This window comes from Cheilinus undulatus, linkage group 10, assembly GCF_018320785.1.
Source record: "Cheilinus undulatus linkage group 10, ASM1832078v1, whole genome shotgun sequence".
Classification (NCBI taxonomy): domain Eukaryota; kingdom Metazoa; phylum Chordata; class Actinopteri; order Labriformes; family Labridae; genus Cheilinus; species Cheilinus undulatus.
This window is the reverse complement of record NC_054874.1, coordinates 44556220-44579933: the sequence shown is the minus strand read 5'-3', so window position 1 is coordinate 44579933 and position 23714 is coordinate 44556220. Positions and strand designations below refer to the sequence as shown.

Genomic DNA, 23714 nt, shown 5'->3' with positions numbered 1-23714 from the left:
TATGAAGCCACTTATTTTAAGGGAATTATTTAGTAAATCCAATGAATCATGCATGTTCAAACAGAATACAAGAAAAAAAATTAGCTTTACCTTTGTTATTTAGTTCAAGAATCTGGTTTTCACTGTTCTGTAGCCTCCTTTCACTGTCGTTTATCCTGCTTTCACTGGTCTCCAGTCTAGCCTCAGCATCCTGTAGCTTAGTCTCACTGTCCTGAAGCCTGGTCTCACTGATCTTCAGCCTGGTCTCAGCATCTTTGAGCCTGGTTTCACTGATCTCAAGTCTGGCTTCAGCGTCCTGTAGCCTGGTTTCACTGATCTCAAGTCTGGCTTCAGCGTCCTGTAGCCTGGTTTCACTGATCTCAAGTCTGGCTTCAGCGTCCTGTAGCCTGGTTTCACTGATCTCAAGTCTGGCTTCAGCATCCTGTAGCCTGGTTTCACTGTCTTTCAGTCTGGTTTCACTGTCCTTCAGCCTGGTTTCACTGTCCTTCAGCCTGGTTTCACTGATCTCCAGCCTGGTTTCAGCATCCTGTAGCCTGGTTTCACTGTCTTTCAGTCTGGTTTCAGCGTCCTGTAGCCTGGTTTCCATCACTTTGAGTTTTTCTGTTATGGCAGCCAACTCTTTCAGAAGATCACACATATCAGGAAAGCATGACTGTGTTTCAATAGCATTGCTATCATCCTGGGCTAATGTCAAGCCACAAAACAGTAAAAGGAAACCCCACAAAATGGTAGAATTCATGTTTAAAAGTTACCTCACCTGAAGTATGATTGAAGTGACCCCTCTGTCTGGCTTATTAGTCTTTATTGACAGCCTATTAATATTTAACATCTCTTTTGCAACGTGGATCTCTTATGTAACCATCACAACCTGTTATCAGCATTAATGAGGTAATACATTTATGAGAAATCAACTTTATCAGTTAGTGAGTGAAGGGCTCACAGTTATTCAACAGTAATCCATCTCACATGGCAAGTCTACTTAAATAAGAAGACTTTGATTATCCCACCTTCTACGGTACATAATATCATCAAAAGATCCAGAAAGGAAGAAGAAAAATAAAGGTAACTCCATTCATATGTTACAGGTATGGTTGTCTGTAAACTTACAGCTCATCAGGCTTGTAGAAACTGCACATGCTCCAACAACTACGGCAGCTCTTAAGGGATGCAAAACATCTGTTGCTCATATCATTACAGATGCTTGTCATCTTTGGGCCCTGGAGGCACTGGATTAAAAACAGGCTTGATTGTGTACTGGAAATCCCTGCATGGGCTCAGGAACACTTCCAGAAATCAATGTCTGTCAACACAGTTGGTCATGCCATCCACAAATACAAGTTAAAGCTGTACCATACAAAGAAGACACATGTAAACACAATCCAGAAACAGGCCAAGCTAATTTAAAAACAGGCTGAGGCAAAATGGAAAACTGTTCTGTGGTCAGATTAATTATTATTGAGATTAATTTTGGAAAACATGGATACTATGTTCTACAGACTTAAGAGGAAAGGAATTATCCAGCTTGTTTTCAGACCACAGTTCTAAAGCCTGCATCTCTGATGGTATGGGGTTGCATTAATGCCAACAGTGTAGACAGCTTACACATCTGAAACGGCACTATCATTGCACAACAAATAGATGTCACCCAGTAAAGATTTAAAAAACATTAAGATCAACAGTTGTAGTAAAGAACCAAATAAATCACATTAAAACTTTTTAAATTTTATCTCATGTTTTGTCCTTTTGTAATCCTAACTTCCATCTCCAATCCCATATTTTGACCTTTTAAAGTCATAATTTAAACGTTTCTCATAATTTGACTTTTAAAATTCATGATTTAAATTTCCCTCTCATATTTTGACCATTTAGATTCATGATTTTGAATTTGATTTCATATATTTGCCTTCTCAGAAATTATTTTGACTTTTACTTTCATCTTCTTACCTTTTGAATGGTTACGTTTGACTTTTATTTCATATGTTTACCTTTTAGATTCACAGTTTTAAATATAAAGACATATATTTTGACCTTTACAACACATAATTTTGGATTTTATGTCAGAATATGATCTTTGAAAACTCATGATTCTGAATTTATCTTATATATTTGCCCTCTAAAAACATTATTTTGACTTTTAACTTCATTTTTCACCTTCTGAACTAATAAGTTTGACTTTTTATCTCAAAATTTGAGCCTTTAAACTTCATTTTGCCTTTTTTGCCTTAAAATCATTTATCATCAGGGTTAAGTTTTTCGCCCATAGTTAATTACTGGTGAAAATGAGTTTAACAGTTTATGGTTAGGTGTTGATCCTGTTAGGCTCTCAGGTTAGACCTGAATCCAGAATCCAGCTCCTGCTTTAGGTAGAGGCTTTTAATCCTTGTCTGCTGTCATTTCTCTGAGACTCTTTATTCTTTTTGCCTTAATGTGTCTTCTTTTAGGACTATAAACTAGCTCAACATTTCTTTGTCTTGATTTGAGTAGTTGGTAAAGCTGTAAACTCTACAGAACTCTCTCTCTATGCAGAGATCACTTCCTGTCTGCTCTAGTTTGAGTTCTTCACTGTGATGTAACATCATCTACACTTTTACCAGAGCACTCAAAGAGTTTGAGGTGTTTGCTCATTTCTTTCTCTAACTCTAATGAAGTGAAAGCTGCTTCTTTTAAAGGAGACCGACCTTTAACCAATTAGCTGAAATGTCACTGAAGCCCTCCAGACATGCAGCAGAAAGCACAGACTGTTTCCTCAGGGTCTGATGGCGCTCTGTGCTGTGGCTGCTTTATTTGTTGTTTGTAAGGAGCGTGATAACGTGTGAATACAGAGTTTGACCGAGAGAGTTGAGCTTAGTCAGTTCGCCTCATCGCCCTGCGGCGCTCAGCCTCTGGGGAGCGTTTTTAAAAGCATTTTCTCTTCCTGAAGGAATGAAGCCTTTCTTTTTATGGAGGTAAACACAGGAAGCTGGAGAGGAGTGTGGAGTGGGAAGGAAATGATTGTAATTGGCAGATGCTCTCATTCTGACGGGGAGGACAGAGTGCTATTTAGTTGTCAATTTAGAGCCATTCATTTGCACCTGTGGGCTTTCACAGCTCTGAAAATAGGAGATAATTTCATTATTCCTATTCAGAGGAGATTAGAGTGAATTTACACTTAGATGCAGAATACATGAAGTGATTAGGTACTCTCTTAAATGCTTAGATGCTACAGATCATGTGCTGGGACATGCATATGTACAGTGCATTGAAAAAGTATTTGCTTCCCTCTTGATTTTTTATTTTTTTGCATAGTTCATCACACATAAATGTTCCGGAGCATCAAACAAATCTTAATGTTGGACAAAGATAGATTTCATTTATTTAAAGGGAAAAAGGGAATCCTAACCTACTGGGCCCTGTGTGGAAAAAGTCATCCTAATAACTGGTTGTTCCACCCTTGGTGGCATTAACTGTAAGCACTTGTGATAACTGGTAATGAGTCTTTCACATCTCTGCAGAGGAATTTTGGCCCACTCTCTGTTGCAGAAATGTTTTAATTCAGCCACACTGGAAGGTTTTCCTGCATGTTTAAGGTCATGCCACAGCATCTATCCATCATCTGTTTTCTATACCGCTTATCCTGTTGGGGGTCGCAGGGGGCTGGAGCCTATCCCAGTGTTCACTGGGCAAGAGGGGGTTATACCCTGGACTGGACGCCAGTCAGTATAGAGACAGACAATCAGGCATGCTCACATTCACACCTATGGCTGATTAAAAGTGCTCAACTAACAAAATGAGAATGGTGCAAACTCTGCACTGTCCCTGACCGGGAAGTGAACCAGGAACTCTCTTGCTGTGAGGCAACAGTGCTAACCCCTGCACCACTTTGCAACCCCATGCCAGCATCTCAATCAGATTCAAGTCTGGATTCTGACACTCCAAACCCTTTATTATCTTCTCTTTTTTATGCCATTCAGAGGTAACCTGACACGCCAGATGGATGTGTTTCACATATCCATCTGGGAAAGCTTCAATAGGAAACATTTCAATAGGATTTGAAAAAAAACTTGGAGTGTGACTGGGTAAACGTTCTGTCTGTCACATCTCTGAGGGGCCAATCGGAGCACCAAAACACGTGCCGTAGCTGCTATCAAGCAGCTACTGAGGAATAACACTAAACATGGCGACTATAGACAGGTAAGTACTTGACTTTTGTTGTTTTTTAAAAGTAAAAAACTCACTGCTGTTCTTTGTTCTTCTTTTAACAAAGAAATGTTGTCAAGTTCTGATAAAACTGGCGCTTTAGCAGCATCCACGCTAATCTCTTCCGGCATAACTGCACCAGCTCTTGTTACAGCTTGCTTATGTCACGACTCTGCTGCGCCGCAAAGTATTGCCCCTTGACGCTGATTGGTCCTGTCACTTTCTAACCGGGCCCAAACGGTTCAAATGGGAGCTTTGCAAGCTGGATTTGGCAGTGAGAAACAAGGAAATGGGCTTATCCATCTGCTTTGCAAGGTTAATTCAGAGGTGGACTTGCTGGTGTGTTGGGGATCTTTGTTTTGCTGCATAATCCAAGCGGGCTTGGACTTGAGGTCTCAAACTAATGGCCGGACATTCTCCTTCAGGGTTTTCTGCTAGAGAGCAGAACACATGGTTCCATCAATGACTGCGAGTTGTCCAGGTTCTGAAGCAGCAAAGCAGCCCCGGACCATCACACCATCTGATGCTCTTTAATGAAATGCTGTGTTAGTTTAACTCCAGAGATAACAGGATGCACACCATCCAAAAAGTTCAGCTTTTGTCTCGTCAGTCCATGGAATAGAGTCAAGTGGAGCCTGCAAGACTTTAGATGATGTTTTGGGTTCTTTTGTGACCTCCTGGAGGAGTTGTTGGAGTAATTTTGGTAGGCCTGATAGTCCTGGGACGGTTCACCACTGTTTCAAGTTTTCACCATTTGTGGGTTATGGCTGTCACTGTGCTACTCTGGACACCCAAAGCCATAGAAATGTCAGTGACTTTGTTTCTCATCTGTTTTTTGAATTTCTTTAGATCAGGCCATGATGTGTAGCTTTTTGAGATCTTACTTCACCTTGTCAGACTGGTTCTATTTAAGGGATTTCTTCTTTCAGGAGGTCTGACTGTAATCAGGCCTGGGTGTGGAAGGTGAAATTGAACTCAGCCTTCAAAAAAATCTGGTTACTCACAGTTAATTTGTGATTTAACAGGTAACAGTAACAATTTCTAAGTTACCAGCAGTAACACGCAACACTACTGCAAAACAGACTTTGTACCATGTTACACCAAAGACTTCATTCTTCCTGCTAAGTTATTTGGGAAGCCAGGTAAACTTACATAAGTATGACATTGTTAGATTTACACTGAGACACAGTGCAATGATAGATTTGCCTCAGTTATAGTGGGATATGTTCACTAGAAACCACTCGACTCAACAGAGAGCTTTCAGGTTGCAAAACCTAGAAATGTGTAAAAAGGGCTCTTGTTGCACCGCTGAGAAGCATCTACAATGTTTTGCTTGTTGGTCACCATGTAAACCAGAGATAAAATTTATGTAGTTTGTCTTTATGTGGTCCAATCAACCTTTAGTTTTGATGTTTTGAAGACAGAAAAAAAAAAACAGATTGTGTTGAGACTGTTTCTGCCCTCCACAACTCAAAGTTATGTTGGATATGCTTTGTTTCCAGATTTTACAGTCATCACATATGTCGTTGGTGTATTTAGCATACAGTGTCTCATTTAACCTTTCAGCCTTTGCATCAAAACAACAGAATGAGGGGAGAACAGTAAATGCTTTTAGCAGTGCTGTTGTATCAGTGGGATGCTTTAATCAGTACCTGTGGTTGCTCATTCCTGTGAAAAGCTACAGTACTTGTAGTCTTAGTTCTTTGTGCTATAAAACTGAATATCTGTGCATGTTTCAGATTTAATGTTGCTTAAAGAAAAGCAGCTGGTGGCTGCTGTATCAGCCTGTCACTTTGATTAAAAGAACGTTAGAAGATGGATGGAAGTTAAAGGAAATTTCATTAAAACGTCCACTCTGATATATTTGAGTGATAGAGAGACGCCTCCATGGGACTCTAAATGTAATTATATGCAGATAAGTTTCCAGATTTGTGCAGTGCTGATGTAAATGTGAGTTTCTATTGTACGGATAAAGCTGAGCTACTTGAAATTACCTCAGCTCTTTTGTACGGTGGTTATAACTTCACAAGTTCTGAACTTTTACATGACTCAGAGCCATGTTATGGTTTGAATTTCACACTAAAAGCAGCATCAAATTATGAAAGACTGGAAGCTTTTAGCTGAGAGCCAGTTCGCTTGACATCCTGAGATGTTTACCGCGGAGCCTCCGGGAAAATAAACAGGAGATGACACAGCGACCGAAGCTCTCGCTGCATTGAAAGAAGCTTTCGGATGCTTTGGCTCTGCATGTGTTTTCAGAGTTATCATTGCAAAGACAAAATAAAGCATGTTTACTTTGGGTCTTCAGGCGCTGGATCGTGTAGTTGCATAGCAACAGCTTGGAACGGAGAATCGGCTGACCTGTGCACCGCGAGCCTCCAGCTCTGCAGCCAGCACAACTCCCACAGTTCCACTGGTGTACGTGGAGTTAGGAAAATAGTCAAAGTCTTTGGGTGTGATGCTGTGGTTTAGGTGAGAGGTTTGGAGGAAATCTAATAAATGTAAAATTGAGAAATAGATTGTAACAAACAAACAGAGGTTTGACAAATATCTACCAGATCTGTATTGTTTTTGTGGAACATAAGGTGAATACCAATAAAGATTGATTGATTAAAACTGAACTTTGCACCACAGTTATCTCTACTTTATTGTTTAACTGCCCAAAGTGTGGTGCATGTTAGTGATCCTTCCTGCATTTCTCCAGTAGAACTGATTTAAAGTATAGCCTGTTGGACATGTTGCAGAGAAATGTAGCTCAGCTCAGGGATAATCCTCCAGTATGGCACATCCGGTTCTGTCACATATCAAATCCTGTAAACTCGCCCACCTGTCCTCATGTTTGCATCTCTTTTGTAAATAGGATGGCTCTCTCTACATATTTAGACATGCATTTAGCTGGCATCAAATGCATTCTCACTTTAACTGCCTGGGACATTTTTTGGCAGTTCTTCTTGGTTGCCATCACAGAATGTTCTTTTCTATTCCTGAGATGAGCCTCTGAGGCCAATTGTTTGTCACTTGGCTTTCAAATCCTGCTTTATTTTTTGGAGCTTTTATTTAACCTTAAATAGATTCAAGAATATTTGTGCCTGGTTCACACTGGTTTTGTTGGCAATGACATTCAACCTAAAAATATCTGGTACTTTGACACGTTTACTGATCTGCTTTCACCTGTTTACAGACTCATCAGGGCCACCTTGATTGGTGTAAACCTTGATGATTTTTTTTTTTTTTTTAATAAAATGGGTTAATAATGTTGGTATTTCAGATCAGGACCACAAAAAATGTATGAAAGAAATCTACAAATCAGTTGTGCTGCATAAACCAATATATACTGTGTGTATAATTTAATACTGGCATCTTTTTAAAAAAGATGCATTATGCATTTCCTTCACATTTCTGTTCTTAGGCTGCTCTCTTTGGCTGCACAAAGCAAGGGCTATAAAGACATTGCTTGATGAGTTAGGTGTGGAAGAGCTTGACTGGCCCACACAGAGCCCTGACTCAACCCCATCAAGCACTTTTGGAATAAATGGGAACGGAGATTGCAAGCCAGGCCTTCTCGTCCAACATCAGCGCCTGACCTCATAAATGCTCTGCAGAATGAATGGGCACAAATTTTAACAATAACACTCAAAATATTTGTGTGAAGCCTTCCAAGAAGAGTGGAAGCTGCCAAAGCTGCAAAAGGGGGTCAACTCCAATCAATGTCATTACAATCTGTGTTGGGAATAGTCAGGCAGCCAAATACTTTAGTCCATATAGTGTACATTTGGAGGAGTGTGATTGGTGTAACATCACTAGTAAGAGCACTGTTTTCCTGTTGCAGTTCTTTTTTTTTTCACGTGATGTTGACTCCAGCTGTGCTAGGGTATCATCGTCACCATCTGGAGCTTCCATGTATGCAGAGTCTGGGTCTGTTGAAGGTGGTGTTGTTTGGGCTGTCATGGCTATGTATTAGGGTCCATGTCTTTATGGACCTTGCTTTGTGCACTGGTGCACAGTCATGTTGGAACAGGAAGGGGCCATCCCCAAACTTTTCCCACACAGTTGGGAGCGTGGAATTGTCCAAAATCTCTTGGTGTGCTGAAGCATTCAGAGTTCCTTTCACTGGAACTAAGAGGCCAAGCCCAGCTCCTGAAAAAAAAAGCCCACACCATAATCCCCCCTCCACCAAACTTTACACTTGGCACATTGCAGTCAGACAATTACCATTCTCCAGGCAACCACCAAACCCAGACTCGTTTATCAGATTGCCAGATGGAGAAGTGCGATTTGTCACTCCAGAGAACGGATCTCGACTGCTCTAGAGTCCAGTGGCGGCGTGCTTTACACCACTGTATTTGACGCTTTGCATTATACTTGGATGCAGCTGCTCGGCCATGGAAACCCATTCCATGAAGCTTTCTACGCACTGTTCTTGAGCTAATCTGAAGGACACATGAAGTTTGGAGGTCTGTAGCGATTGACTCTGCAGAAAGTTAGCAACCTCTGTGCACTACTCTGCATTCCACATTATTATGCAAATGATATTTTTCTCTGATCTTTCTAAATATTAATGCAAATGACAGAATATTTTTCAAGTCATCAGACATTAGAGCATAATTCAAATGTTTTTGAACAAACTTCATAATGACAAAAAATATTTTTTTAAAAATAAAAACCTCAAAATGCACTGTTCCACATTATTAAGCACAACAGCTTTTTAAAACATTTTATAGGTTGTAAAGAAGTGAAAATGGTCATTTGTAGAAATTGCAGCATCAGGGGGTCATATTTACAGAAATCAAAGCTATTTCAATCAAAATCATCTGAACAGACCAAGTTCCATGTTAACATAGGAGCCCTTCTTTGATATCACCTTCACTATTCTTGCATCCATTGAACTTGTGAGTTTTTGGAGAGTTTCTGCTAGAATTTTTTTTTTTGCAGGATGTCAGAATATCCTCCCAGAGATGCTGTTTTGATGTGAACTGCCTCCCACCCTCATAGATCTTTAGCTTGAGGATGCGTCAAAGGTTCTCAGTAGGGTTGAGGTCAGGGGAGGATGGGGGCCACACCATGAGTTTCTCTCCTTTTATGCCCATAGCAGCCAATGACACAGAGGGATTCTTGGCAGCATGAGATGGAGCGTTGTCATGCTTGAAGAAAATTTAGCTACAGAAGGCACGGTTCTTCTTTTTGTACCATGGAAGAAAGTGGTCAGTCAGAAACTCTATATACTTTGCTGAGGTCATTTTCACACCTTCAGGGACCCTAAAGGGGCCTATCAGCTCTCTCCTCATGAGTCCGGCCCAAACATGACTCCGCCCCCTCCTTGTTGACGTCCTGGCCTCTTTGGGACATGGTGGCAATCCACCAACCATCCACTACTCCTCCATCTGGACCATCCAGGGTTGCACGGCACTCATCAGTCAACAAGACTGTTTGAAAATGAGTCTTCATGTATTTCTGGACCCACTGCAACCATTTCTGCTTGTGAGCATTGGTTAGGGGTGGCTGAATGTTAGGTTTATGCACGACTGCAAGCCTCTGGAGGATCCTACACCTTGAGGTTGGTGGGACTCCAGAGGCACCAGCAGCTTCAAATACCTGTTTGCTGCTTTGTAATGGCATTTTAGCATCTGCTCTCTTAATCTGATGTATTTGTCCGTCAGAAACCTTCCTCATTATGCCTTTATCTGCACAAACCCGTCTGTGCTCTGAATCAGCCACAAATTTCTTCACAGTACGATGATCATGCTTAAATTTTCCTGAAATATCGAATGTTTTCATTCCTTGTCCATGGCATTTCACTATTTGACACTTTTCAGCAGCAGAGAGATCCTTTTTCTTTCCCATATTGTTGAAACCTGTGGCCTGCTTAATAATTTGGAACATGTGGAAAAGTGCATTTTGAGGTTTTTATTCTTAAAAAAAATAATAGTTATCATTATGAAGTTTGTTCAAAAACATTTGAATTATACTCTAACTGTTGATGACTTGAAAAATATTATGACTGTCATTTGCATTAATATTTAGAAAAATCAGAGGAAAACGTCGTTTGCATAATAATGTGGAACACGGTGTATGCGCCTCAGCATCCACTGACCCCGCTCTGTAATTTTACGTGGCCTACCACTTCGTGGCTGAGTAGCTGTCGTTCCCAACTGCTTCCAGTTTGTTATAATACCACTGACAGTTGACTGTGGAATATTTAGGAGCGAGGAAATTTCACCACTGGCCTTGTTGCACAGATAGCATCCTATCACAGTACCACGCTGGAATTCACTGAGCTCCTGAGAGCAACCCATGCTTTCACAAATGTTTGTAGAAACAGTCTGCATGCCTAGGAGCTTGATTTTATACACCTGTGGCCATGGAAGTGATTGGAACACCTGATTTCAATCATTTGGATGGGTGAGTGAATACTTTTGGCAATATAGTGTATTTAACAATAAATTTGATAACATTTTGTGAGCTGGTCCCCCGGAAGGTGCCCTTTTGTTGCTGCCCCCCAATATTTGGAATCCACCACTGTTTGCATGTCTGACTTCAGAATTTTGTTACCGTTGGACTGAAATGTTGACATGCATTTTTAATGTCCATTGAATTTTGTGTTTGTCCATTATTGGACGAACACAAAATTTCACTTTACTGGCTGCAGGTAAAAATACTGAATGTTGCCATTAAAGTAAACTTCTTAAGCTTTAAGGTCAATGTTGGATGCATTCCAATCACTAAATTTAAAATCTCACCTCCAGATTGTTTAAAAAAAGAGTCAATCTGTGTGTTTTTCAACCATTTTCTCACCCAGACTCGAGACATCTGCACGTTGTTGCACCATCAGGTTTGTTTACCATCTGCTTCCCCATGAGATGGCGTGAAACTCTGGAGGTAACCTCAGCATAACCTTTGAGAATCTGAAAAGCATCTAAATTCCTGTCTCAGTTTGTGCAAAGCTGTAGAGAACACTACATATGGCCATAAAGTCCACAATTCCTTTGAAACAAACTGAAGCTATATTGAGACCACATCCATGGGAGTGATAACATGAAGAGAGAGAGAGGAGAAACACAGAAATCTGATGCAGTGAGGCGAACACAGCCACCAAGTTGCAATCAAAAGGCTTTTGAATCTTGCCCTCAATAATAACTTGATGACAAGCGCGCTGACATGTTCACTTAAATGGGCCTCCTCTAAGAGGCATCATCATCAAATATCTTTCACTCCAGCAGAATGATTCTGACCTGTAAGGTTGATAAAAACACACCCTGAAATCTCCACCGAGCTGATTTGATGTAATGTATGAGTGTAATTATCTCCTCCATGTCTCCTCTTAGGACGGCTCACTGCTCAGATTCATCTAATGCAACAGTGGGAGTGAGCTGACACTGAGATGTACCACAGCAATAACAGAGTATTAAACCGTTCTCAACACCAGAGACAGATTTTTCTCTGCAACTTTTATGGGAGGAGACTTAAAACCCAGAGCTACCTCTACCCTGCATTTAAATCAGAATCCACTCAGTTTATGAGCCTTTCTGTACTTCAGAAAAAGAAAATGTGCACCAAAAATGTGCCATGGTTCCTCAAAGCACAATGTTACAATTAACAAGACCTTATGTCCTGTATGGGAGTCATTAAAAAGTTGTACAGCAAATTAAACAAAACTTTTCCTTTAATACACAACCACAACCCATTATATTAAAAAACTATGCAGTGGCTTCAAAGAATATGTTGACATTATACTCCCTGTATGACCTCGCTTCCTGGACACAGGCTCCAGAGCGCCATTAAAGGAACAATGCAGACTAAAATTCCTGGAGGCTGTTGCCATTACTATTTTCAAGTACCTAATACTGGGGTTTCTCAACCTTGGGGTCTGGACCCACTTGGGAGTCGCAAGACACTAAGAGGGGGTCTCAGGATTCCCTTAAAAAACTAACAATATTTTTTAAACTCCACTGTTGTCACTTTACACCAGTTTTTCCCCATTTTAACCAGTTTCCTTCAAATTTTACCCCACATTTTAATACGTTTTTGCCATTAAACACTTACTTTTGCAATTTTAAACCCTTTCCATCACTCTTTCTGCCTGTTTTTGCCACTTTTAAACCGGTTCTTGCCACATAAGCCTTATATTGCCTCTGTTGATCCATTATTGCCACCACTGACCCCATTTTACCACTTTTTATGCCCAATTTTTCCCATTTTAACCACATTTCACTGTCTGATATGCCCATTTTTGCCAGTTTGACCAATTTCTGCCAATATCTGCATATTTTTTCTTTCTCAGTTAGCACTATTTTGCCAGTTTATATTGATTTTTCTTCCCATATCACCAGATTTCCACCCATTTTTGCCAATTTAAAGCCTTTTCAGCAATGTTTTATTTCATTTTTACCACTATCTATGCCCATTTTTGCCACTGTAACCGATTTTTGCCTTTTTTTTGGTTATTTTTGGCAATTCTAATATAATTTTTGCCACTTCTAAGCAATTTCTGCTACTTTTAAGATCAATTTCATCACCTTTCCACTTTTTTTTTTTTGCCATTATTAACCCCTTTTTCAAATTAAAAAAAAGAATAGATGTACATTTTTAAGAAGGCTATAAACTACACAAATGATTTAAAATTTAGATTTGTTTAATTGAAAGAGTGGTTATTTTTTCAGGTTAAACATAAAATATGGATATCAGCTTAACCTTGCAATAGACCATCATTTTGTTGACCTTCATGGGCCCCCAGTTTGACTGGGCCCTAGAAAGCTCTCCCCTTTATCCCCCCTTATGGACGGCCTTGTCTCCACACAACTATTCTTCAGTGTTCTGGCTGTGTTCATCCACCTTCAGGTACAGTGGGGATCCCTGGTCTCTAGCACCTTTATTTTGAGAGTCATGGGCTGAAAAGGTTGAGAATCCCTGCCTTATACAACTCAAGTATTCCTTTAAGGGTCATCATGACCTCTGGTGCACACAAAAATTCAAGAAAGCATGAAGGGATCTTTTTCAAATCTGGTTTTGCAGATTGAAAGTTGCTGCTTCTTTACGTATTGTGAGGTCACATTGACCTTTTACCACATTTTAGCCTCCTAGGAGCTGTATCTTCTGTTAACATTTGAGTAATACAAGGAAGAAAGACGCGGCTGCTGTAGATATTCATTTTACACCCACAAATTGTACAGACAAACTCACACACACCCACACTAATGTATCTTTACAATAACTGTGCTGGAGAGCCAGTAGGCTTAAGGCTTGTTTGTGGCCTTTAAATCTCAAAGACAAACAGATTACATTAATTATAAATAATAAGGGATAGAAAAGCAATTAAAGCCCAAATTATTTTTTTATGATATAATCCCTGAGGATAATATCCTTCAGGGAATGATCATTTCTACACTGACCCCCCATAAGATATATTCTTTTATACAAAGTCTTCCTGTATTTTACACTGATGAAAGAGAAATCACAACTCTTTCATAAGTTTTTGTGCTTCTAGTAGGAACAGTCTGCACATCAGGAGCACCAACACATTCTGCTGTGGCTTGAGCGTCGATTTTGTCTGCAGTGGAGAATGAAGACAAGTGAATAGAGAACTCTTAATGCAGCATCATCATGTGCAATTGCAACTCTCACAGCTGGTTTATTGTGCTCAGCAAGCTGCTGGTGTCTCCAAAAATGACATCATAGCAACATAGGAACCATCCAAGTGCTGCTTCTCGACTTTCATTGACAGCATTACTGCCAGGCTAAATGGACACTCAGAAGAGAAGGAAATACTGAGCAGAGGAGAAAATCAAATGAAACAAAGCTGGTGAGTTGATAAACTCGAGCGCAATGATTCACACCTGACATGCATCTTAATCAAATCACATGACTCCCATCCTCCTAAATTAGTACTCTAAGCTGCCCTGGATCAGCACTGTACTCTTGTTTCAACCCAGCCCCTCCCCAACATCCACCTGTTGGCACCTGACCTGTTGGGGGTTTAAGCTGTTATCTTATCACTCCTCAAATTCTGTTTGTGGGATGATTAAGTCAGAGCCTGATGCCAAACATGCTATGTTGCCGATAATAAATGCTTAAACAAACTACAATGTGAGGTTAAGGGTGTTTCACGCCTGAAAGTCTGGACCAGGGTTGCTTGGTTTTTACATGAGAAACCTCTGTGATATCATCATAGACTATGTAGGTTGCTTGTCTTTATAGTTTACATTGGTTGGTTAGTTGGCCGACAGGCGTCTGATATTAGCACGTTGAATCTTGCATAACTTGTACGAAGAAAAAAAAAATGAAATAGTTCTGAATTATGAAATCATTTATATTTGAGCTTTCAGCGAGTCAATGCAGACTTCTACACCAGCAACGTAATTTTGCTGTGTGAAATTGTGGCTGCTATTTTTTTGGCCAATCAAAACGCTTGCTGTTTCTGAGATTTAAAGCAGGGAGAGGCAGAGTGACACGTCACAGGCTCTCTGTCTCTTTCTCTCTCTCTCCAGTATGAGCTATTCAGGTAGTCTCTTGCATGATTTAAGAGTAAAGACCTGAAGTTTGGCAAGGTAAAACACGATAATGGAACAGCTTACCATAGGTGGTCACAGCCCGTGACATTGCATTGTGGGAAAGTAATATAGTGGGTTAGCATGCTAAGCTACTCTGGCCTCCTAAGTGCCATCTGCCACACCCATGTCCCATCTCTCCAGGTATCCTCCCAGCAGCCCTCTCCACAATGCACACAGTCATCCTCTGGTGTCTGGACCAGTCCAACAAGTCCTGGGCACCCAGTATGTGCTGGGCTGGATCAGGCCCTGAAAGCATGCCAGGACCTGATCAAGCATATCAGGCAGCTGCCCCTTCCCTTCTCCGCTCTCCTAAGCACGTCAGTATTAGACACACGGTCTTGCTAATGGTACCTAAAAGTGTGCTAAAGAGAAGTTGTCACAAAGGGGTCCAGTCAGCATCTCTGGCCATCAGACAACGACCAGGCCTCACGAGTACAGTATGACCAGGAGGACCAAGGACCAGAAGGCTCTGACATGCTCAGATAAGAGGTAAGCCAACCCATTGCCCCATGCATGAATCCAATGGGGCTCTTCCACTACGTCTCTGGGGCCATGCCCAGCCAAACCAAGCCGTGCCGATTTCCTTTTCCATCAAGAGTTTGGCCGAGCTGCGCTGCACTGATCTGCACTCAAATGGCCCCGCTCGAGAACAGGGCCACTAGCAAGCCAGCCCCGCCTCCAAGTGCACTGCAATGACGTCAACTAGTAGCTCTCAATGCAATGTGCAGTAATGGGTGGTGACCAACAAGCAGTCAGCGTAACCATGAGCGTTTATATCGCCCACTGTTGAGCGTTGGGCACCGCCCACTTTCAAGCTGTCATCCAACCAGATGTTTGGTCTACATCATTACTTCATCACCACTGATCAACGTCATCACGTCTTTCAACAAACAGGAAGTAAACAGTTCACTTTAAAGATTATTCCAAATGGAAATTACTTGTTTAAATAAAACATTTGGATATATGTTTTTATAGATATAGGTATATAATTAATGTTTTTAGTTGCTATCATCTCCACATACAGCATTCACATGTGTCATGGTTGACGAGCATTTTCTTTGTTTCTAATCATTGTGTTGACTTCAGGATAACTAGCAGGCTAACCAGCTAGCGCTGTTAGATGACCTCTACATATGAACACAAAAATCTACTGAAGTCGTTATCATTTATTTTAAAAAATCTATCACACCATAATTTATAATATATAAAGTGTAACACACTCACAGATAGATTAATCTGATTTTTAATATTCAATTAATTAAAATGTTTATTTTTAATCACATAAAATTTAGTTGTCAATCTATTCCACTTATATTGTTATTAAGCCTTCAGTTATGATGATTTTTGTTCTATAGTCATTGTTACATTTACCACTAATAAGTATTGTTTTATTGGTTGGTCGCAAACTATCTTTTTTAGTGCCATTTTCCTCATACACTGTAAGAACAAATTAGCTGAACTTACTAAAAAATATATGGAAACTTGTTGCCCCAAAAAACTAGTAAACTGCACTTGACTTTTGTGAGTTAAAAAAACTTGTTTTAGTGTGCAGTACCTGTTCTCATGAACTATTCAAGTATTCACTGTAGTATTAAATCAATTATTTTAAGTGCTCAAAACTGAGATTCAAATGTTAATTTAAGTTTGCAGGAATTAGGCTAAATCATCTACTTTGAGTGTGCATAACTTAATATTTTTAGTGCACTGTAAACACTGATAAGTTCATAGCACTTAAAATATCATATTCAGCTGATTATCGTAGAGCGTCAGAAAGTACTCTCTAGATGTTTTTTTAAGTTATCATATCACCTAAGGTGGGCTAACTTGTGCCTCCATTTGCAACAATGGCTGTTGGTGATCCACTGAACCAGTAGTTGATATTTCATTAATGTCAGTGTGCCATTCAGCATTCATAAACATTAATAACATTAACATCGCCGCCTGTGTAATTGAGACGGCACCTTCACTCATGGTGCATTTTATTATTTATTTTATTTAACCTTTATTCCACCAGGAGAAAACCTCTTTGAGATTAAAAATCTCATTCTCAAGATTGTCTCAAACAGAGTGCATAAAGGTTAAGTAACCAAAGGCATTCTGGGAAAACTGCAGATTTGCCATGACTCAAATAATTCGAGTAAAAACAAAAATACTTTAATTGTTTGAGTACTGTTCACTTCAAACTAAAATGAGTTCTCAGCTCATAAAAATAGGGTTGAAATCGCTGTTTTGGATTTTTTAAGTTAGCACAACTCCATTCAATCCCCTTTTTACTTAAACTTACTTTACTTAATTTGTTTAAACCAAGTAAACTAAAGTAAATTGAGCCCTTTAGCTGTTATTGCCAAGAAGCACAAGTAACTTGTTGATAATAAGTATTTAGAACCGGTTAAAAAACTGAGTTAATTCAACTCAATGTTTCTGAGTAAATGGATGTTGCATATTACAGTGTACCCCACAAGTTTCATAAGAAGGGTAAGGCGGCGTTGAGTGGGCGATGTCCAATGTTGAGCATCGCCCACATTGGGCTCCGCCCCCTATTGCACACTGCATTGAGGGGCTTCTCGAGGTCAAAGTGCTTCCATCATCATCATGGAGACGCCTCGCTGCACCAAACATTGAAATACCTGCTGGATTCCAAATGGCAGCAGAAGACTGAGAAGAAATGATTGAAGTTGAAGTAATGGCCAATTGGACACACAAAAACAAGTCTACAGTTTACAGTATTTCAGCCTTTCAGTCAGCGGATCGATGCATTACACTGCCAAGGTAGGTGAACTACTTTAGAACTTTCACCTTCTCATCATTCACAGACACAGATTTGATGAAAGCATCCAAGGAGTCCCTAAATACCTTGATCTTTGTTTTGGCCCAGGAGACGTGCATTCCTGATGCTTTAGCTTCCTCAGTGAGCAAGTTAAGGATCACAGCATCATCAGCAAAGTCCAGATCAGTGGTCTGGACAGTCCACAGTTCAGTGCCCTTGTTACCCGCCCCATTATCCAGTCCATACAGGTACTGAAGAGTGTAGGGACTAAGACGCATCCCTGCATCAACTCTGTATCTACTGGGAAGAAGTCGAAGATGGAGCCACCACAATGCACAGTTTACACAAAAGTGGTTTATGTGGCCAGGGTGGTCTGGGATGGAATCAAACTTGAGGTATAACTATCCCAGTCTGCCCTGGCTTTCTGCTTCAGATTCTCTGAAGTAAAGAGATTATATTCTTAAAAATGAGACTTTTTACAACAGGAAATGAAAGATTTACCAGCAGATAATCACTTACAAAGCCCGAAGGCTCATGGAATAACCTTTAAAGACAGCCCAAATTGAAAGTAGGAATCCGAAGTCCAGGCGAAATCAAGATCCATTCAACACAGTATCATCAGGGGGATGACAGCGTACACAATACAATCTAACATAATTTCCTGGGTATTAGCCAGAAGCAGTTCCATTAAATGACTTCGGATTGTGTGTCATGGGATTCTTTCCAGCATGCATGAACCAACACAATGCACAGAGACAGAGGAAGAATACACCCTGCAAAAAAACGATCATTATTCAACAGTTTTTTAAAATTACTCCCAGGTATTATTCAGCTCTGTTCAGCCACAATTTCACCCCAATTTCCTTCCGCTTTTGTTATCATTTTTAAACCTTTATAAAACAGGGATTTAGTGTTTTGGTAAACAAGCAAACAAAAGGTATTCAGTGAGGAAAAAACTGCTAGAAGAAAAATATTGGAGAAGAATACGAGGGGGAATTACGATTGCATGGCTTTCAAAGATAATAACGCCCCTTTCTTTGAGCTGCAGAGCACATCTGAACTGTCAACCAGGGGAAGAAATATACTGTAAAACACTTTTAGTTTACCCACAGAGAGTGCAACATTTCACCAAGATTAGCAAATGACAGGAGCCTTGGGGAGCAATTATTTCATGAGAAGTCGATAGCACATTTGGCCTGGCATCAATAAGTCAATATCCTTGCATCACTTCACTCAAGTGCCTGAAAGCTGTCTCCTCAGGTGTCAATTTTTGATCAAAGCAGCTGCATAGATTTCAAATGAACCAGGTCACTCCCTCCGTTATCACTGCTCTTCATATTAGGAGGTTAGGATTTTTTTATGTACCCCCCAGAAAGACGGCGTCCTCATCCAAACATTTTCATCATCCCGCTCACACTTTCTCTGTTGCATTCTTTGATTTTCTCTGTGTGTGTCTTGTGTTCGGATTGTAAAAGCCTGCATGCTGATTTGCATAAGTTGTAGGAATCGGAGCAGTGCATGCATGTTGAAGCTTTGATGTTGTGGATGCCCCTCCCACAGTAAAGCTCTTCCTTCATGATAATTATTGGTGCTCGCGTATGGTGGGATTGCAAGACAGCTTCAAACGGACATGTTTAGAGCACAGATGTCGAATATTGGCTAAAATGGCTAGAAGGTTTGGTTTCCTACTGTTTTGTAACCTGACACGCCAGATAGACTGCTTCACTTGTCCATTGCATTGAAATTTTATCATTCTGGGCAACTGCCAATAGAAATAAATCTTGGAGGGTGATTGGACAAACATTCTGTCTATCTTCTTCATTTCAGGCCACCTCACCACAGTAGCTGTTATCATTGCTAACTTACTGGAGCCAGTTTTTAAAACAAATACATGGCAATACCAGTCTGAAGAAGATCACAAACAAATTTTAAGCAAAAAATAAAAAATAAAAAAATAAATAAAAGCCTTCAGTGCATTTCTTTGTCCATCCTTTAATACAGAAATGTTGTTTACATCGTAAATATAGCTCAAAAAGTAAGGAAATTTGTATTTGGTAGATTATATCCTTGTCGTAACAATGCTTCTTGGCAATTAATCTTATGTTGCTGGAAAGCCTGTTTATTTCCCTTTTAAATGGTGCCACATTTGTAAGGATCATGCATTTGTGGGATGAGCAGCAGAGCTGAGTATGTGGGTTGCATCCATAAAAAGTTGCAAGATCTTCTCTGCCAATGCCAAACAGCTCATTCTGCTGTTGCTATTGACTCTTGTTTCAAGCTTCTAATACCCCCAGGTGCTGACAATTTTGCACCGTACAAAGACACAAGAACAACAAGATGGCGCTGAACATGAATGTTCGTGAGAGAACAGAGACACTCGTGTGGACCGATGACAAGGCAGAGCTTCTGCTACGGGTCACTCTTGCTCATAAGTCAACCAAACTACAAGAGAATGTCAACTGGGAGTCTTGTAAGACGAAATATGTTGACATAAAGGACGCATTCCAGACATAGTACCCAAGGGTCCAGACACCAAAGTGAACACCATAACAAAAGCCCCCACTATTGTTGTTGGTATTGCAATGTTTGGTCTGCATCCATGAGCTTAGAGAGAACAGATTAAAACAGGACAAACAGACAAACAGAAAGGGAGGCCCATATCCATGGGTTTCAAATGTACAGCCCAAATAAGTTCCTCATTAGCTAAGGTTGGGTCACAGTGGCCACAGGCAAAGTAAGTCTGTGAAAATCCATGCATCACCTGGGTTGACTTACTTTACAAACCAACCCCAGGAAGACAAATTAAACTCATAGGTCTTCTGTGATCTTGTAATCAAGTCTCCAGCTGCTCAGGGCTGCACTTCAGGAATGTTCTGAATGATCGATAGCATGGCTATCATTTGGAGCAAAACAGTGCAGGTGAAGTATATGCAATTTGGGGATAATACCGACATCACTTTCTACACTTGCTGTTTACAAAAAGTGGACTGCATCGATCATCACAGGGAATATGTGGACTAGAGTATTGATTTAGCAGCCAGGCAGGGGGAGTCTATGCAGGATAGACAGTGCAACGTCATGCAAAACATCATTACTTTTACAGTTGAAAACACTTCCTCCACATGCAAGTTGTTAAACACTAGGCTATAGATGCTAGCAGAGTAAAATTTGCACAAATCTGGTAAAATTGCTTTATCTTGTCAGCCAGCATGGTTCTTTGACTGCTCAGATGTGACAGCTATGACGGCGCAGTTGCACTCAGAGATGGTGGGTCCCAAAGTGCACCGACACAAATCCCTCCATAATGTTGCTTTAAGTGTTTATGCATCAGCTGCAGTCAAAACTCTACAATCCCCTCAGGATGATAAATTTAACATTGATATTACAAAGCTGAATGCATACAATGTATGCATGCATGTAATGATGAAATTGTGGTTTCATGGTTCAGGGAGAGCTGAAGCAGGCTGGTAGAACACATAAAGCAGAGCGCTCTCAGGGCCTCTCAGGATGGGAGAATTTGTTATGCATCAGGATGATTTGTCATAAGCTGTGCAGGGTGTAGGCGGATTATGTCTTTGAGGATCCATATGCAGGAGATGAGAGGAGAATATAGAGTGGGTTTGTTCTGGAGTGGAAAAATTGAGATTCCACTTGTCGTGAAATGAAATAGTCCTGCCAAAACCCTTGACATTTTGTATGCTTATGGAAATGTCTGGTTCACATTCAAGTGGTGTTATTTCCATATGTATAAAGAAAAGGCTATATTTTAGTAGCTGAAAAGAATAAAATACATATTTAATAGAAGGCGGCCATTGTTCAGTGTGAAGGAGCGATCTCTGGATGGATGCCACTGTGATTGAGTGATGGAGAAAATGCCTTCATCGCCTGTCAGACGGGTACTTTGGGGCAGGAATGTGAAACTATATTTAGCTAAAAGGTGACAGTGCAGAATGAATGAAAGGTGGAATTGGGCTGTCAGTGTTGGAGCTGCACCTCGAGCTGTTTGACAGGTTTTAAATTTAAAATGGTAATTTCACACCAAGCAAAATGAGAAGAGGAGGTTATGTATTCAACCAGGATTACTGAGAGAACCCTGTCCAGACAGACATTTACCTTAACTTTGGCTCTGATGGCTTAAACTTTAAGAGAGTTCCTTCATGGAAAAATGTAGGGTAGATAAGCTACTGTTTTTCTATGTGCTCCATGTGCTTGTGGAGTTGGCACACTGGCAGGCCACTTTTAATAGCTTTTCTCTCTTATTATCTCAAAAAGATGTTTAAAGAAAACAACTATGTGTACATGGACCACTTTTAATCGGAATAAATGCCTGATATAAATAACATGACTTCATGAAAACAATTCAGAAAAAAATTCTCCAATATGACTCATTTGGAAAAAAATTTCATTCTGATGGAGAGGGTTGGTAACCTTGCATAGCAGATGGATTTGCCTGTTTCCATGTTTCTCACTGGCGAATCCATCTTGCAAAGCTGCCATCCAAACAGATTAGGCCCTGTAAGAAAGTGACAGGACCAATCAGGGGTAAGAGGCAGTACTTTCGGCGCGGGGGAGTAAGCAAGCAGCGTCATGGGGCCGATGCAGTTATGGCGGAAGAGATTAGTGTGGATGCTGCTATAGAACAACATTTCTTCATTAAAAGAACAAAGAACAGCAGTGAGTTGTTTTCTTTGCAAAAAAGACAAAAATCGTGTACTGACATGTCTACAGTCATGCAGCTCTCTATGGAGTTTACTCCTAGGTAGCGGGGCACACCAATGATCTCACATGTTTTGTTGCACTGATTGGCTGGTAAAGATGTGACAGACAGAATGTTCATCCAGTCACCCCCTGAGTTTTTTTTTCAAAAGCTCTGCCCTTTCCCAAACACAGTCAATGGGAGGTTTCCCAGGTTAGGGGGGTGGTTTATGCCAATAGTGGTTCCGATCAGCATCCATGAAAACACTCGATCTGATCATCTCTCCCTGTTTGGAGTAGTTTTTGTTTAACCGTGCATGTCTGCCCCACATGACAAAGTCTTTCTGCTTCGTTATTTCCGGAATGGACAGAAACATGGTGGAGGCAAAACAAAACTGGTCTGTTGCCCACACAACTTTTTTACTTGAAACTTTAAAAGAGGTCAGAATTGTTGATCAGATAATATAAGGAACAGACACAAGAGAGTAGAGCAATCCAATAGTTTTGCTTGAGGAGGAACTGAAAAAAAAAAAACAAGTACTCTGACAGTATATATTGAACGCCGGTTCTTTATAACGGAAGCAGAGAAAAAGCTTCTTCCTTTACGGCAATTTTTTGGTGGATTTGACCAGATGATACTGGTCAGATGTATGATGTACATGAACACGTACATCTGAATGGGATCCCATCTTTTAGCATCCATGTGAACAGAGAAATTAAAATTTCAGGTTGGAATAAATGTAATCAGATTTTGAAAAAACTGCTCATGTAACAGCAGGTCGTCAGAAGGTAGAGCAGGCACCCATAAGCAGAGGCTATAGTTTAGTGTTCATCAACTGGAGGCCTAGGGGCCTAGGCTGAAAAGTAAAGGGTGAAATAAAATTATGCTGCCATGTCTGATTAGGTCATGGAAGTGGACTAGGGCCATGGGGGATGGAACAATGCTGTGTATTATTGAGAATAAAGTTGAAATGACTACAATTAAGTCAAAATACAATTAAGTGAACAAAGTTGAAATGACAAGAAAAAGTCAAAATACAGTTTTGGCATTAAAGTGGAAATGTGGAGGGTAACGTCGGCTCCTCCACAGGCATGGTGTGACTGACAGAAGTGGGAACATCATATTACTGACAACCACACTGTCTGAGCTAAACATAAAAGTCCTCTTTGTTGTTAAATCCAGTTCTACAGTATGGTTTCACAGCTTTGACAAAGTACTCTGTAGGGACAGTCAGGATCCACTGTTTGTTAAAGTCTAATAAACTTTGACTTTATTCTCAAATTACAACTTTCCCAAAATGGCATTATTTGACTTGACCTTTCCATATTGTCTTCATTCTTGAAGTGCGCAGCATTATTTTTTTCATTCACCCCGGCCCCATCCTCCTCTATATATTTTTGACTTCCACAAGCCAAACCCAGTCTGAGCCTGAGAGGAGGACTGGGGATCTGGACCAAAACCCTGGCTTCAGACTTAGGCAGGGAATACAACCTCAAGAGTCCATGGAGAAGCGTTTCTCTTTGTTGTTGAG

At 40.4% G+C, this 23714-nt stretch overlaps 1 protein-coding gene across 1 annotated transcript in view; it reads right to left on the bottom strand.

The window, feature by feature from the left end:
- Window positions 1-23714, bottom strand: part of LOC121516156 (collagen alpha-1(X) chain-like) — a 47482-nt gene that overhangs the window by 3316 nt on the left and 20452 nt on the right. Inside the window, exons 2-3 of the mRNA XM_041797254.1 lie at window positions 590-684; window positions 91-169 (exon numbers count right to left, since the gene is read on the bottom strand). Coding sequence (XP_041653188.1) covers window positions 91-169; window positions 590-684 — 174 coding nt within the window. The remainder of the gene's footprint in view (window positions 1-90; window positions 170-589; window positions 685-23714) is intronic.